Source organism: Limulus polyphemus, unplaced genomic scaffold (genome assembly GCF_000517525.1).
Source record: "Limulus polyphemus unplaced genomic scaffold, Limulus_polyphemus-2.1.2 Scaffold44, whole genome shotgun sequence".
NCBI classification, from domain to species: Eukaryota; Metazoa; Arthropoda; class Merostomata; order Xiphosura; family Limulidae; genus Limulus; species Limulus polyphemus.
The window spans coordinates 868757-885521 of NW_013665654.1; the positions used below are offsets into that span (position 1 = coordinate 868757).

At 30.0% G+C, this 16765-nt stretch overlaps 2 protein-coding genes across 6 annotated transcripts in view; one reads left to right on the forward strand and one right to left on the reverse strand.

Annotated features, from left to right (window-relative positions):
- Positions 1–4977, forward strand: part of LOC106462152 (plexin-B-like) — a 161569-nt gene extending 156592 nt beyond the window's left edge. For 4 of the 5 annotated variants that reach the window (XM_022389615.1, XM_022389626.1, XM_022389603.1 and 1 more), the window contains 5 exons: positions 390–565; positions 1353–1661; positions 2308–2448; positions 2655–2729; positions 3545–3845. In XM_022389615.1, coding sequence (XP_022245323.1) covers positions 390–565; positions 1353–1661; positions 2308–2448; positions 2655–2729; positions 3545–3652 — 809 coding nt within the window. In that variant the 3' untranslated portion in view covers positions 3653–3845. Of the gene's footprint in view, positions 1–389; positions 566–1352; positions 1662–2307; positions 2449–2654; positions 2730–3544 lie in introns of all 5 variants that reach the window. The other variant, XM_022389620.1, reaches the window with a different exon arrangement.
- Positions 4978–5077: 100 nt separating this feature from the next.
- The window catches only part of LOC106462161 (plexin-B-like), a 256950-nt gene continuing 245262 nt past the window's right edge, over positions 5078–16765 (reverse strand). The window contains exons 26-38 of the mRNA XM_022389702.1: positions 16041–16174; positions 15661–15720; positions 15186–15260; positions 14668–14734; positions 12804–12950; positions 11936–12089; positions 9748–9918; positions 8948–9123; positions 8431–8591; positions 7909–8056; positions 7364–7504; positions 6885–6959; positions 5078–6631 (exon numbers count right to left, since the gene is read on the reverse strand). Coding sequence (XP_022245410.1) covers positions 6524–6631; positions 6885–6959; positions 7364–7504; positions 7909–8056; positions 8431–8591; positions 8948–9123; positions 9748–9918; positions 11936–12089; positions 12804–12950; positions 14668–14734; positions 15186–15260; positions 15661–15720; positions 16041–16174 — 1617 coding nt within the window. The 3' untranslated portion in view covers positions 5078–6523. The remainder of the gene's footprint in view (positions 6632–6884; positions 6960–7363; positions 7505–7908; positions 8057–8430; positions 8592–8947; positions 9124–9747; positions 9919–11935; positions 12090–12803; positions 12951–14667; positions 14735–15185; positions 15261–15660; positions 15721–16040; positions 16175–16765) is intronic.

Genomic DNA, 16765 nt, shown 5'->3' on the forward strand with positions numbered 1-16765 from the left:
ATATATATATATATATATATATATAAGAATTATGAATATGTTTAAATAACAATTAATATGAAATAGTTAATCCACCTGTGACATTATAAGAAATATTTTATAGCATACTTCTGCATCACCAAAATAAATTGGGTATATGTTAGTGTTCTATTTTTAAGAAATGGATCTTTATTCATAGGTTCCTGTGATTTAATTAAGTTAGCAGCATCTTGGTACTTACTGAAGAGCCAGTTGTTAGTACTAGTATTGCTTAATGAATATAAATGTTTTTAATATTTCTTAAATATGTAGTGGCAAATTGAAAACTGTGTGTAAGTGAACCCTGCAAAATATATAAAACTAGATAATATTTATTCTAAAATTTATTCAAACTTTCTTTTACATTATAGATCATAGTGATGGGGTCATGACACCCAATTCACCACGAGGTCATGAAAAAATTCCTGGCTTTCGTTATTGGCACTTGGTAAAGTCTGCAGATGAACCTCTTTCAGAACAGCAACAAAAAGATCATTGTCACAAGGCAATCCCAGAAATATTTCTTACTAGGTTACTGTCTACCAAGGTGTGGATCAATTTTGTTTTGCAATTCCAATGTATACTGCTCAGTTGTGTCTAAAGCATAATAAAAAAAATTGTAACTGGGTTTACAGTAAAGGTACATGATTGGAGTTGTTTCAGCTTTTCTTTGGGAGTAATTAGAAAGACTAAGTGTGATTTCTTTAAAATTAACAGGCTTATTCTTTTGTGGTATGCAAACATAAATTGCTTTCCTGGTTCTAATTAAAAAAGAATATAGTTTTTTTGAATATCAGTAAGTAAACGTAGAACAACCACATTAGAATAAGTGTTTAAAGTCTGCATTGCAGTTGTGTTATGGTATCAATCAAAACAAATGGCTGTAAAAATTCTGAGAGGCAGTAGGATTAAAAAATTGCATAGAAAAAATAGATTGACCTATACTATGCAGAAATTTAGATATGCTTTTTAATTTTTCTTTTTATCTTTGGTTTTAAAAATAGTCATTTTAAAGATCTGTTTTTGTGATCTGAATTTTATCTTAAAACCAAGTTATAGAAAGAATTAAGAGGGATAGCCATAAACTGACTTTTAAAGTCTTTTTTTTTTTTTAGGTGACTTATTTTCATAATTAAAATATTTTATTTCCTTTGGCATACATTTATTAAATGTCAATATTGTATACTTTTATAAATATTATATGCATTATATCCACAGTAATAATTTATATTTTTCAAAGTAGTTTCTACTTATTCTATCCATTTTGAATCTGTGACAAAATTTAGCTTTAAATAGGTAGAATCTGCATAATCAAAATCAACATTCTTACTTAGGGAACAGTGCAGCAGTTTGTGGATGATTTTCTCTCCACTATTTTGACAGCTAATGAGCTTTTACCCCAAGCCGTCAAGTGGTTGTTTGATTTGCTAGATGATGCTGCAGCCAAGCATGGAATCTCGGACCCTGAAGTGGTGCACGCTTGGAAAAGCAACAGTCTTCCACTTAGGTTCTGGGTAAACATCATGAAGAACCCGGATTTCATTTTCGATATTGATAAAACACCAACAGTTGATTCATCTCTCTCTGTGATTGCTCAGACCTTCATGGATGCTTGTTCAACAACCCAACATCGTCTTGGCAAAGTAAGTATTTTCTTGATATTAAGAAATAGCATATTTTATTTCTGTCACAATTGTTTTTTTGACTAAAAATATTATTAACATATCTTAAAAGCATTGGTTTATGTTTGAAATATATAAAGCCTTTTTAGATCCTTTCATCTTCAAGATTAAACTTAAGTTATGATCTGAAAAATCAGTAACTTTAAAATAAATTTATTCTCATAAAAAAGTAAAATTTTAAACAAAGGATAGATATGTAATACGCCTCTATCAAATGGTTGTATATGTCTTTAATGTTATGAGTGTCTGATAAAATCCTTAAGTATATGAATTTAGATAATATTACAAATTCTGAAACACCTATAGAATTACTAATAGTTTTCAAAAATTGTTTTTGTATTTGTACTAACATGCATAAATTATGAATGAAGGCTGCAACACATAAACTAGAAATGTTGATGAAATACTTGAATCATTACTGACATTTATACTGTTACTTAAAATGTACTAATCTTTCAAAAGTAAAAATATTTTTCCAATTTGCACCGATTCTTCTCTTTTTCTTGGATCAAAGTCTTCATGTCAAAAGTATATTTTTCTCTCTAATTTTATAGACTTAATCAGTATTACTGAATTATCATGAAATATATTTATCATTTTTACTCAGGATTCTCCTTCAAATAAATTACTTTTCGCTCGTGACATTCCAACTTATAGACGGATGGTGGGAAAATTGTACCATGATATTTCCTTGCTCCCTACAGTTTCTGGTCCAGAGATGAAAATGGCCATGCAGAATCTTTCAGTTGTAAGATCATAATTTTCCAAAACCATCTAGTATGGTACTATAAAGATTTAATCATAAACAAAAGACCAATAGTGAACTAAACTGTTTTAAGATGGTTAGCATTGTTGTCTAAAAGGTTATTTATTTATTTTGTGTAAATTTATCTTATATTTGTTTTTATATTAATGTAAACTTGCTAACAACTAAGAAATATTTTTGTTTCATAGGCACACCAAGGGGAGATAGAAGCTATAAATTCCCTTAAAGAACTATATGGATATATTATAAAGTATAGCGATCAGGTGAGATGCACTTCATAATGGCAATTCATAAAATAAAATGAAAAAAAGTTCAATATGTTGAGCTTCATAACCTTTTAGAATGGGATATTCGGTTAACTGTGCTTAGTACCAGAACTACTCTTTTGCACTAATTTTTATAAGGAAGTATAAATATCATGTAACTTGAATTGATATGACAATTTTAGTCATTAATTGATAATTTGTGCTTATTTTTTGGACTGTCATTTGAAAATATCTTAAAGCCATTTTTAATATTCTTAGTTTGTACATTTGCTCAGTTAAGTCATTTTTTTGGTTTAAAGTGTTTAAGCAAGGTATGCACAATTCTGCTGTCAATAGAAACTTTCTAATTAACTTGCAACACCAACCTAGTTTGTGTTGTATGTTTATTTTTAATTAAGAATAGTTATACTGACTACTCAACTTTATACAGTTAAATTTGTGTAAAGGCCTTTTTTTCAATTTAGATAACAACCATTCCCTACTGATTTTACTATCCTACTTCACAGTGTTCTCAGTTCCATTTTATGTTCAGTAACGTAACTATTTTTATCTTCTTAAAACTGTACATGTCTGTGTCTCTCTTTCTCCACTCACACACAAAATTAAAATCTTGAAAATTAAAGCTTGGGAACAAAACTGACTGAAAATCAGTTTTTAAACATAGTTATTGTGTAATGTATAAACTAAGAGTTTGATGACTATAGCTGTGGTAGTGAGGTAACAATGAACTTACTATGTTACAAAAAAAATGTTATACAGCCATATTAACTTTGTTAAAAAGATTGTGTTAATGTTCCTATTTCAACTTCCAGGTATTTGAGGCACTCCGAACAGATTCTAGCTGCCAGAAGTATGACCTTGTTTCAAAACTCGAGACTGTAGCTTGTACACTTGGTGGGCAGGAAGCATATATCTGCTGAAAAGAAAGTGTACTTTCATGTTTACCAGCTTTATGCACTTTGCACTATAAGCTGTGTCTATTTCTACCAGCATGTAGCTTTTAAGCAAGTGTGAAAAATTCTCAACTTGACAGATTCTTAGTGTGCTTCAAAGTAATGCTTTACCTCTTTCTTGGCTACCTTCTTAAGTCAGCAAAGTACTGACATCATCAAGCCATTTCACAAAATGTCCATTCCAAGAAATAGTTGGCATATTACTCAACTATTGCTTTTTTTTTTGTTTTATCAGCATTGCTCACAAGCTTCAACCTAGATGGATTACGTTGCCTGAATCACACAAATGCATAGTGCACTAATTACTTGGAAGAGAAATACACTGCATAAAAAGATAGCATGGCTTGGTACTGTTTTAATATATATTAAAATAAGCAAACTCCATGCATTTAATCATTGGTCTTGAAGTTGGCCGGGTACTGTTTGTGTCACAAATGTCAGTATTAGTACTGAGGAGTCTGAAGTGTGGAAAATTTACTTTAATGTTTGAATATAAACTATCTCTATAAAGACTCCATTAATACCTTTTTTGTTTGTCCTGAGCTAGAGAATTGAAGATAAAAGTTCATTATTTTTATTTTTTATCCAATCCCAGAGGAAAACAATTGTGTTGAAGTGTAGTTTAAACTCCTTGTATGGGTCTGGCTTTTTGCCTGATGATATTCCACAAAAAAAAAAACTTAACTTTAACAGGTGCTGTATATAATTTATTTTTCACATACAGCAATTTGCCAACTAACTATGCACGGCCAGCCAACCACTCAGAAGAGGGACGTCTGACAGCATAGTCAAGACCAGACTGAGCCTGCCTTAACTTTTTCTTCTTCCAAACCTCACTTTTTTTTTTGTTAGGATCTAGTTGGCCACAATTGCACTATGCTTATTCCTACCCTGTGTTTTCACCTTTCTAATTTCTTTATTGCATATCGCTCACAGCAGCGAAGGTAATTGCCAAATAAAAACAGGGTATGATTCTTAACTTGTTCTTTTTACAATGGCTATTTGTTTAACAGAGGATATTTGCTAAGTGATTTTATTGAAAAAAAACCTTAAAATGGGTTTGGTTCTCTAGCTTGTTACTTGATGTATATATATTTGTTAAGTGTTAAAACTCTTGTGTGAATCTGAAAAATATAGTCTCTTCACAAGTACATTTAACTTGTAGTAAATACACAAACTATGTATAAATTATCGATAATATTCTAATACCTTGGCAAGATTCTCAATGTGGTAGTTTATGATAAATGAAATTCGTAAGAAGGAAAAGAAACGAATGAATAAAAATAATCTTTAAAAAATTGTGGTAGACTTTGTGTATATTTCTACTTTATAAAGAACAATCCACACTATGGAGTGATTAGTTTTATTTATCTTGCAAATCTTAACCTCTCATGCATTAACAGATGACAAGACCCAATTACATAGAACAAAGCTTTACTGTTTTTATCAACACTTTATTAAATTCCTGAACTGGTACAGGATGATGGTATATCAAAAATACTTGATGTGAAGAGGAAACATCTTTCCTCTTCCAGGTCTTAATAGGATTATACTGAAAACTTCCAGTTCAAAAAGTAATTAGTCTTCACAGCACATCTTTAGTTACCCAATAAATACTAAAACATTTAAACTACATGCAGAAATTTACTGCATCTGGTACAGATTCAGTTCTAACATTTAGTACAATATATTTAGCACAAACTTGTGTTGGTATTTTGGAGTAATGTTTTTTTCCTCTGCACCTAAAAACCATCAGTCATTTGGTGGTAGAAATTAAAGTTTTTTTTAATATTCAAAACCATTGATAAAAAAAAAAAGAATTTACATTATTTTTTCTATAAGTTTAGGGGATTGACTGTAATGTTATTTTCCACTTAATATTCAAAATATTTGACTCGATAAGCACTCAGCAAAGGGGGTTATTTAATTTTGAAGAAAAAGAACTTTTAGATTGCCACATATACATTTTTTTCAGTAAAAACTTTAAGTAAAAGGTAGGAAATTTAACTTAAGGGTAATTTACACAACTCTCATACTACATAAATACACTACAGTTACAATATCACAGTCTAGGCAACAGCAGCAGTGGTGATTTGCTTGTTCATACTAACATCTAGTCTGTACAAAGTTAACGTGTAGGCCCCATAACCAAAGGTTGCAAAATCTACATCATACAAGCACCAATTCTGACTTGAACGATAAAAACACTATAACCACATTTGCTGTGATGTAGACAAATGAACAGATATCCACTGTACTAACACAAATGGGTATGCAAAGTTAAAAAACAAATTACAGTTCTTCATCCAACAACTAATCAATTTGATGTTGGCAATTATATACATTTTTTAAACCCTGTTTATTCTTTGTACAGGCACTAACATATCCTAAACAGTTTTTTTTTGTACAGATCATACACAAGTTTACAAATTGACCATATAATCTCTCCTACAACACCTGTATGTTGATCACATCTTTGGCTTGAACTTCTGTGAAGTTACTGGAATGATGACATATTTTATAAGATATCAGAACATTCTTATCATACAAATAAACCACGTTTTCCTCAATTTGCATAGCTGGCAATGATAACCACAGAAGTGCCTCTCCAGTATAGTCAAAATTTCTAAGCTCACAGTCTTAGTACTCTTGTGATAAATGATTTACAAAATATTTTTGACTTTTTTTTCCTCACTTCCAATTCTATATTTCACATTTTACTTCTTAACCTTTCATCTTTAAAAGAGTATAAGTAGACATTGTTCTAAACCATGATTGATATTCTTCTCCTGGTTTGATAACACTAAATATTTTTGGCACTATTTATTGTAAAGCTCTTTAACAAACAGAAGTTTCTTCACCCTCTAAAGTGCATGCAACTGTCTCCAGTTTGTGGGCCAAATGAGTTTGTTGACAGCAAGGGTCAGTTTCAAGAGCTTCAAGAAACTATAAAAGAATGAAAGTGCATCATATTTAAACTATATACAAGACAAAACACGTGATTTGTACTATAAGATATTTTTTTAATGTCTTCAAAACATGTTATATAGGATGTTTAGTTTCTTTATTGTTTGAGGTTAAAATAACTGGATTTTTAACAGAAAACATGTTTGATGTTAATCTAGTCATCTTTTAGCAAAAACATGTATTTTCTTATACTTTCTATTTATTCTTTTGTAAATGTCACTATGAGTCTTACCTCTTCACTATACTTTGCAGCATAAACATAAAGCTCTTTAAGAGCAGCCAAGATATAGAATTCTCCTGAGTGAGCCTAAAGAAAGAATATCTATTTTTAAATTCTACCATCAAACAGAATTGGGTACACAAAATTATCTTCACTGTTTATTGACCAGTGTTTCCACTCCTGAAAACAACATACTATTGTACATTTCTTTGTAATGCATCATATACTACTGAGTAACATAAAGTTTTATCATACTGATAATTTCTTAAGAGGAAGAAACCATTAATGTTGCAGCAATATCACAAATAATTTTTAATACTACACACTATGTCCCAAAATGAGTTTGCATAAGAGCAGAGTATAAGCCTTTTATAATGGGTCTTATTTTCCATTACCTACTTTATACAACTGTGTAAAAGATAAAATAATGTGTGTAGCAATATAGGATAGATGATCATATTGTTTATGGCAGAAGGTGTTCAAAGCCTTACTAAAGACAAGGTTTGCATTGTTGCACTTATTTCCTGGTCTGTTACTGCTGGTAATGCAACAACATCCTGGTAATATTTCATCACTACTTTCTTGTAAGCTGGGATGTCTCGAGCAAACAGGAGTTTGTTAGAAGGGGAATCCTAAAATAGGAAAGATTTTCATTATAGCATCACATTTTCTTTAAGATCTGACAAAGTAACATTATTTTCATAATAGTAAATGATACATTCTGATTTATTCATTTTTTTTTATATTTTCAAAATTTTTCAATCTTTGTGTTCTTCTGGACATTAATAATTAACTTAATAGACAACATATTTGAAATCAAGCATCAAATATGTTTTTCATCCAATTATATTTAACTACTATGTTGCTTATAAATTAATTTCAAAACATATTGCAGAGTTATTATTGAACTGCACTGGCATTAAGGTAAGTCACATTTAGCATATGAAACCTTTGCTAAAATTTGTTATAATAATGTAAATAACTGTTTAATATCTAGAATATTATAGTGTTAATGATTAAAAAAATACAAGACTACCTTCCCAAGTCTATGATCTGTTGTGGAGCATGCATCCATGAGAGTCTGGGCTACTACAGACAAACAGGAATCCAAAAGTGGAGTTTTGTACACATCTAATACAAAGTCGGGATTCTTCACAAGATTTACCCAAAACCTTAGAGGAAGACTACAAAAACAGATCAGACAAAAGTATAAATTTGAAAGGGTATATAGATAACTAACATATACAGATAACCTAGTAACTTTATACAAATATAGGATAAACATAAGCAAATATGTTTATCAGGATTAATTTTTCTGGAGTCATTCAGATATTTAATGATGTTAAAGAGCATTCAACTTAAGATTTCAGTGCTAATAAATAATATTACTTTTATGTTATTAATTTTGATGCTGGTTATATTTAGTTTTATGAGTGAAAATACTGTAGTAATAGACAAGATACCACCTCCACAAAGCTTTCAGTAACAACTGGCACACACTTTTGCTATTCATTCGTTTCTACAAGATGTAACAGTTACTTAAAAAGGAAATGCATACCTATTACTTTTCCAAGAATGCACAACTTCAGGATCTGTGATACCATGCTTAATTGCTCCTTCATCCAGTATGTCAAACAACCATTTGACTGCTGGTGGTATATCATCTGTTACAGTCAACACTGTGGTCAGGAAGTCATCAACGAAAGTCTGGACTGTGCCCTAGAATATAAAAACATTTTAAGAATTAGGAAACACTGCCAGGTAAAAATTATTACAAATTATATTAGTAAAAGCTGTGCAGATAATTCACTACAAAGGCATAATCATATTCACCTGAGATATTGGTTCACTATTTAGTCTTTGTATAAATGTTTTATGCATTCATCTACTTTTCTTTTTTTTTTTCTAAACCACTACTGAAGAAAACTAAACAATGTATTTGTTTCTGGTTCAAAAAATAAACCAATTAAAGTTCTTAGTTTCTTAAAAATTTGAATAAATAAATAACTGAATTATTTGTACTGGTCAATTTAAACCAATAAGATTATAAGTGGAAGTATTTTTCAGTTTCATACTTTAGTAGACAGCAGTCTTGTGAGGAAGATTTCAGGAATAGCTTTGTGACAGTGATCTTTTTGACCCCCTTGATGGTCATCAATGGGCTTTACTAAGTGCCAGTATCGGATGCCTTGTTCTACATCAGAATTTGAAATGATTGGTGATGTAGAGTTCAGTGATGTGCTTCCTGTGCCTACATTGAAACAAAATAAAGTTAAGCAACATCATACAATTTTTGTGTATGTTTGTGTGTGGAAATATATTAGAACAAGAAATGATTTATATTTGTTGACCACAGTAAACAAGTACACACACACACATACACACAAAGGATAATTCAGAATTTATGCTTCATAGGACGTCAGTTAATCAGGATTCATTTTTCTGGAATCATTCATATATTTAATGAGGTTAAAGAGTATTCAACTTAAGATTTCATAGTGCTAACAAATAATACTGCTTTTATTTTATTATTTTATACCTGTCTCTCTCTCTGAGACATGAAAATTTCTATCAGGGTCTCGGGGCATGTGAAAGTATCAAATGTATTGGGTCCTACAGAGATTTTCCACCTATAGAGGGAGTTCACTAGAAATGACAATTATTTTGCTTAAAGTAGTTTCATAACATTTCATTTATTACTATAATTCAATAAACATACATTCAACTTTACACAACTGTTCAGAAAAAGAAAAAAAATACAAAATATGTGAAAGATTTTGGATTAAGATTCTAGTTGTAAATTAAAAGTTGTGCTTGCTTTGTGTACAACATGAACTGGGATGAAATACAATAGAAAATAAAACCTCCGACTAACCCTTACAGTTCGAACTAAGGCTATCATTTTGTCTGCTGACTAGGCTCATCACAGCGGACTCTGTCACCCCATAATGTCGGAGAGTGTTAATCCTTTTCCAACCACTGACTGTCTTAGTGGTCAAGTCCTCATCTGCAAGGGTCAGTTGGCCACTTTTTCCAGATCTCCATTCTGGTGTATACAGAACTATATGGTTCACACATATAAAACCACTTAATCAAACTGGTGAAATAGTTACTACAAACCAATAGCCTTATTTTTTTGCTCTAAGGGACAAGTAATTATAAGAAATATTCATCAATTTATTTTGTTCTAAATAATAAATATTTTTGTGTGTTTCACCTCTGAAAGATTTAGTTAAAGATTACAATCTTTAAAAAGTGATGCTACATATTCAGTGATGTTCTTCTTAATCTTTTATGAAAGAACAAACTTGTCACTCCTGCTAACCAGCAGGAGGGCACTCAGGTAGCAGCACCTGCCCATATATAAATATTCTTAATTGAATAGGAGGATTTACCATCAGTTATAATACCCGAGAAAATACAAAGCATTTTCAGCAGCATGTTGTGGCTGAATGTTGGATCTACAGCCCTGCATTCTAAGCATTTGGTCATACAGACATTAACCCTCTGGCTACCAGTAGGTAAAAGTGTAATTGTCACAATTACTTTTCAAAATTTAAATTCAAAATTTAATTAAACTACTTTATCATCAATATATGTAAATAAACATAACACAAAAACACAGTTTACAAATTATATAATATTAAAATTAAATTTATTATTTCGTAATTTCAAAAGGAAATTGTAAATAAATTTTCAATCTGTACTTCTATGTCTCACATGACACTTGTTTTCTCTGAATTACCCACTTAAACATCGATATTACATTATAACCAATAGGTAGAATATTTTAACTTATTGAATTATGTATAATGTTAGCTTTTGAATTATTAAGCCTACAGATTCAAAATTCCTATCAGATAGTTCACCTTAAATATGATAAGGTAATTATTTTAGTGAACTTATATTTTAGTTACAAGGCCAGTTAAACTATCATAGTTACAGTAACAACAACCCTAGCCAAAATTATCTACACTTCAAGTCTTCAATTGCAAACAAGAGGGAATCCTCAATAACTGTGACACTTGAAATTCTTTTAGGCAGGATTAGAGTAAATTAATCTATGAAACCTTTTTTACTAGCTATATTTTTTGCACCAGTAATACCAAGCATGGGGCAAGTGTATACCAATTCAATTTTATTACTCATAAGGATCTCTAGCAGCTTATCCTCAAATTGAACTTCTTTTAGACAGATTTAGAGTAAATTAATCTATGAAACCTTGGGCATGATCAAATACATCAATTAAAAGGGTTTGACCTCCTGAGTCCAAAAACTGTAATTAAATCTCAAATCAGTCAAGAGATGATGGAGCTATGAGCTAAAAGCTTGTACTTGAAAAATTCAGAGCCATTCTATGAGTCGCTATGCCATGGCTAAAAATACAAGACACACACAAGTACTAAATTTGTTTCTTATGTATATTTTAATTTATTGTTATAAAAGTAATTAAAATGTAAAATTAGAAACTTATTAGGTTAAATGAGAAAACAAATGAAACATGTCTGAGCATGAAACATGCACCTAATTCACAACTTTGTTTTAACCATTACATGAGATATTTGCTGCCAGGTCTTTATAGTTTTGTAATGCATATTTAGTAGTTAAAGCAATAAAAATAGATGTAAACTGTTATGAACTTGAGACTTGTAATTTTCTGTTACAACCTGCAGTCATTCTAGGATGAAAAAAAGGGTAATTTAGATTTTTTTTGTGGTGGTTAAATAATCAGAAAAATGGACTGAGCCAGTATAGCGTTAAGATTGAGAAAATAGCAATAAAGTATAAAGTTTTACTGCCAAAATCTTTTGATATTCAAATGAAATCTGAAAACTGTAATGTGAAAAAATATTTTTAATTTTAATACAAATATCACCTTGCATTCAGACTATGACTTCTTAAATGTTTATGAAATTGAAATTATTTCATTTAAGACCCCTAAGTAAATAATTAATTTATATTTAAGATGTATTTAAAATATTACAACCAATTTCAATAACTAGCTACGTCTCTAACTTTTCTACAAGCAACAATTAAATTCCATTTTAGTTATATTTACTTACCTAAGTCAACATCATGTACTGAGGGACGTAGTGAAAACGGTGTATTTTTATATAGAGCATCTAAAACTTTAAATTTTACTTGGCTAATAGTATCACAGTCATTGACTCGTAGTTGTAGTTTTTCATCTTGATTCTCTTGCACAATGTGAATGATCTGCTCATAAACAGATAAAGGATCAAGTGTATAAGATAAATAAAAACAAGATACATTTATTAAAGTCTCTATTAATCAAACTCAACAAAATTATTTTAAAATAATAAAATATTGAATAGATAATTACCAATATTTTTATGCATCAGGAACAAGGAGTCTTATGAAAATACACAACATATGAAATCACAGTGAGAAAGAAAGAAATGGGGAAAATTTATGTTAAATAATCAGCACATTTTGATACTTTCTTAGATAAACACAAATAAAACTATTATTTAACAAATTAGATATACTATTTTCTTAGCTAAATGCAATTAATTAAAATCCAGAGAGAGAGACAGGTATAAAATACTAATAGGTATCCACTCTCAATAGGAAACTGTTGTGTAAAATAAATATAATTAAATACAACTGAGATATAAAACCAAAGGTGTTAAATGATAAATTAAAGGAATACCACTATAGCTAACTTCAAAGGTAAATACAAGAGAATTTCATAGAACACAGACCATAAATAAGATTAATTTCACCATACCAAGTATAAGCTTGCAAGAGAGAAACATTAGAACTATTATAGCAAATAAGAAAGAGATGAGATAATAATAATGATAAGCATATTATTCACTATATTATGAAACTCTGTTGAAAAAACAAAAGTAAACACCAAACTGAGAATCTTTAACCAAAAGGCTAGAAAGTAAACATACTACTCACCACTGTAAAATACTCTATTTGTTCTCGCAGTAAGCGTTCCTCAGAAAGAGAGTACCTGGCATCATGGGTAATGGCATCCACAGGGCCTTTTTCAACTTGGTATTTCACAGCACAGAATAAAAGAAACAGTGCTCTCCCTGCTCGATCCTGCACAAAAAAGTGGCATATCAACAGCATAAAATATAAAACCATGTCACTTCTTCATGCCTGTTGCCATATAAGAAGAATGTTTCTTATATGTTTCTCTCAGTATGTTGAGATGCAGCATTTTTAAGGCAACATTTAGTCAATTTCTTCAACAGACATCTATCTTTAAACTTTATAGATCCATAATATTGTAATTGTAAAAGATGTTAGAATCTAAGTATTCTTAAAGCATACAACATGTATAATATTTTAAAATATGCATAAATTATAGTATTTTTATTATACATGGCACTAAAAGTCATACTTCACAAATGCATCATGATATCCTAATTGAAGTCCATATTTTAAGCATGCCCACCAGTCAAGATGCATGTGAGCATACAATTACACCATCGTATTTCCATTATGCGTAACACTTTCTATTTTTAATTTAACCATAATTTAGAGTAGACAAAAGTGTTTCTGGAAATGGTAATGCACAAATTATGCACAATTTCTAAACAGAAGTAAGGAAGTAGAGCAGAAGCTTTTTTATAAATTGTGGGGGGGAGGGAGAAGAAGATTCCAGTATGAGCTTCCTTCTGTAAGAAATATCGAAATTTAACTTCCATAAGTCTCATTTATTAACATTCCTCTGCGGGTAAAGGTTAAGTTTACAGACTTACAATGCTAAAATCCAGGGTTGAATTCCTAGCAGTGAACAGAGCACAGACACCCCATTGTGTAGCTTTGCATTAAAATTCTAAATAGACAAAAAATTATTATAGTAACACAATTGTTACATTATGCAAAATTCGACCATTGTGTTGATTTAATAATAGATTTTTATGTAACTGCACTATGCAAGTTTCTTAAAGCCCATAGTTAGCTTTGGTTTTTGTACTTTTTATTATGATAAGGAACATGCTTACCTTCAGTAGTGTTGCACTGATACTGCTCAATGGATATAGATCTATACTAGAATGTTATGCATCTGTGGAAGTCCCTGGACAGCAAGACCGATTTGTTTGTAGGGTGTTAAAACCTAGTTCCATTTTTTAATAGGAATTTGTATATCATAGCATTTTCAAATCATCAGCATGAGAAAGGAAATGCTTTCAGTTCAATAACGTGTGAAATATTTGCCTCTTATAAGCCTTGAGGCTAAAAGCTGATAGGTATGAACATACCCTGCCCCCACATTTTCATGGTGGAGGGCTAGTCTCCTGCCCTTTGGTTTTGCCACCACTGTGTATACATACACACACACACACACACACACACACACACACATATATATATATATATATATAAACCATGTAAAATATTCTTTATTTAGTCATAAATTAAGAATTAATTGAATTTATTAATAATACAACAGATTACATCAAACATTTTTTTAAATCATAAGATTTCTTACATCAGCTGTGTTAATTATCAAGTAAATAACTAATGGTATTTTAAAGAATTTTCATAATATTACAAATGTTAATGTGAATTGGTCAAAAGAAGTATTTCATACAGTAAAATACTAGCTATCATTATTTCGTAAGTTAAGTGTTTTCATTGTTAACAGCAATCTATTAAGGCAATCAATTGGCTGCATTTTATTTTCTTAACATTAATCTGTTTTAATTTTTTTTTAAATAAATGTTTAGAACTTTTAAAAATGTGGAAAAACAACAAAGTTAACGATGATTTTGATAATTAAAAAGAACAAAACTAATAGACCTCTTACCTTTAAATAATCATACATGTTCAGTGCCATCCAGTTGGTCAACATCTTTTCTACCAATGATTCAGTCCTATAACATGTTGAAGAAGAAATTAGTTTTATCAAATACTATTGTGAATTTATAAAATAAAAGTCTCAAATTATTATCTTTTGTAGATATTGTGCTCAAAACTAACAAATAAACAGATCGGACTTCTGGTCTAATGGAAAACAAATAACCTGGAAATATAATCAGAGGTACAAATCTTTAGTTACAAATTTATTCTATTTCTTAAAATATTCAGTATATTACGTGAATGAATAAACAACACTGCAGATCTGTATTATAAAGTAATATATGGATGCTAAGGAATGTGTATATCATGCAATGTTTTTGATAAGTTGCTTTTTTTTCCTGTTAAATAAAAACTGATTTTTAATTACTTGATGCTCTATCACTATGATTGCCTTTCCTCATCTAAAAAGCTTTGTTTGTCTAACAAGTAAGTCAATGTGGAAAATTAGAAATCTCTAAGGCTTACCTTCGTAACATCAATTGAGGATGTTTGGTGTTAACTGACCTCTCAATCAATTGCATCAGCAGGCATCTTAGAACCCTAGAACATAATATAATTTTAGCAACAGTATTATATTACAAGCAACAAATAAGCATTAAGTCTATGCTTCTTGAATTAATAACAAATATTAATAATAATAATTATATTCACAATATTATCGTACATTATTTATCAGGCAAAAGCAGCAGAAATTAAGAATAATAATATAAAAAGTGGATAAAATTTCTGTAAAGTGAAAGAGAAATATGTGGTCAGCATTTTGGCAAAGCAACTTTCGTTGAGTGACAAAATAAAGGTCAACTGACTAAAACAACTACTACATATGTCTCTTCTCCTTAAAAACTAGCACGTAAGTTTTGACAGTTGCAAGTATGTATAATATAATATATTTAATATAAGACATCAAACAATGAAAAAATCTACAAAGCATTATACTCACTCTGTAACATATTCCATCTTTTCAATTAAAGCAATCATCAGCAATGAAGCAACATTGACTCTGAAAAATAATAGAAGTTGTACATCACAGTTGAAAATAAGTGAACAAGTCAATTTTCCTCAAGGACAGGTGCTCATATCCACTTCACACACATGCATGCACAAACATACTAGTGTGCAAAAATATTCTCAACATATATGTATTACACATTCTGCTTATACTTCTATATGGAATTTACTAAAGGAATAAAATTCCTAAGATGTTACAGCATCTACTTGTCAGTTTCACATATTTAATTGAACAGGCATTACAAGTGCATTGTTCCACTTACAGGTTAATAAAGTACATAATGCATTCTACAGTGAATATCAAAAGCTTACCTATCTCGTATGCTGAACGTTTTCTGTCTTTCAAGTGTATTAATGAATGTGATGAGAAATCCTTTGGTGTTTAGCAACTGCTGAAATTGGCTCATTGCAAGTTCAAAATTACTGTAAAATCCATTGTTCGTGGTCTAAAATACAAATGATTCAGGTTTATTAGTACTTATAAAACAAGCCCATTTAATAATCCTCAGCTGTGAGGTTTAGTAAAGGCAATAATTTATATCTGTCCATGCACTTCATTTATATAAAAACAATTTCATGTATAGACTTTGAATCTTTATGTAGAAATGTTATCTATACTTATAACAACCAAATGTCTGTCTGTCATTTATGCTTTGTATCTCCTGAATGGTTAATCATAGAAAAGAAATTACATGTCAAAATGCTTATTTTCAAGAGTACATTACAGGAAAATTATTAATTTTTTGCAATTCTTAAAATTTTCTTATTAATATTAACATTGATCTGTCAGTCTCTGTATGTGCTGAATGGTTAATCTGAGAAAGAAACTTATTAAGAACAAAAGTTTCTTTTTCTGAGGGAATTTCATGAAACAAATGTGACTTCCTCTGTTGACTTAATGGAAAAAATATATATATTTTAAAGATAGAAGCATAAATGGGAAAATGCGTAAAGAGATGAATTTGTTTGAGTATACATTTGTTGTTGTTAGTTTACATATTTATTTTTTATCTTTAAATTGATTTCAATTAAAATCT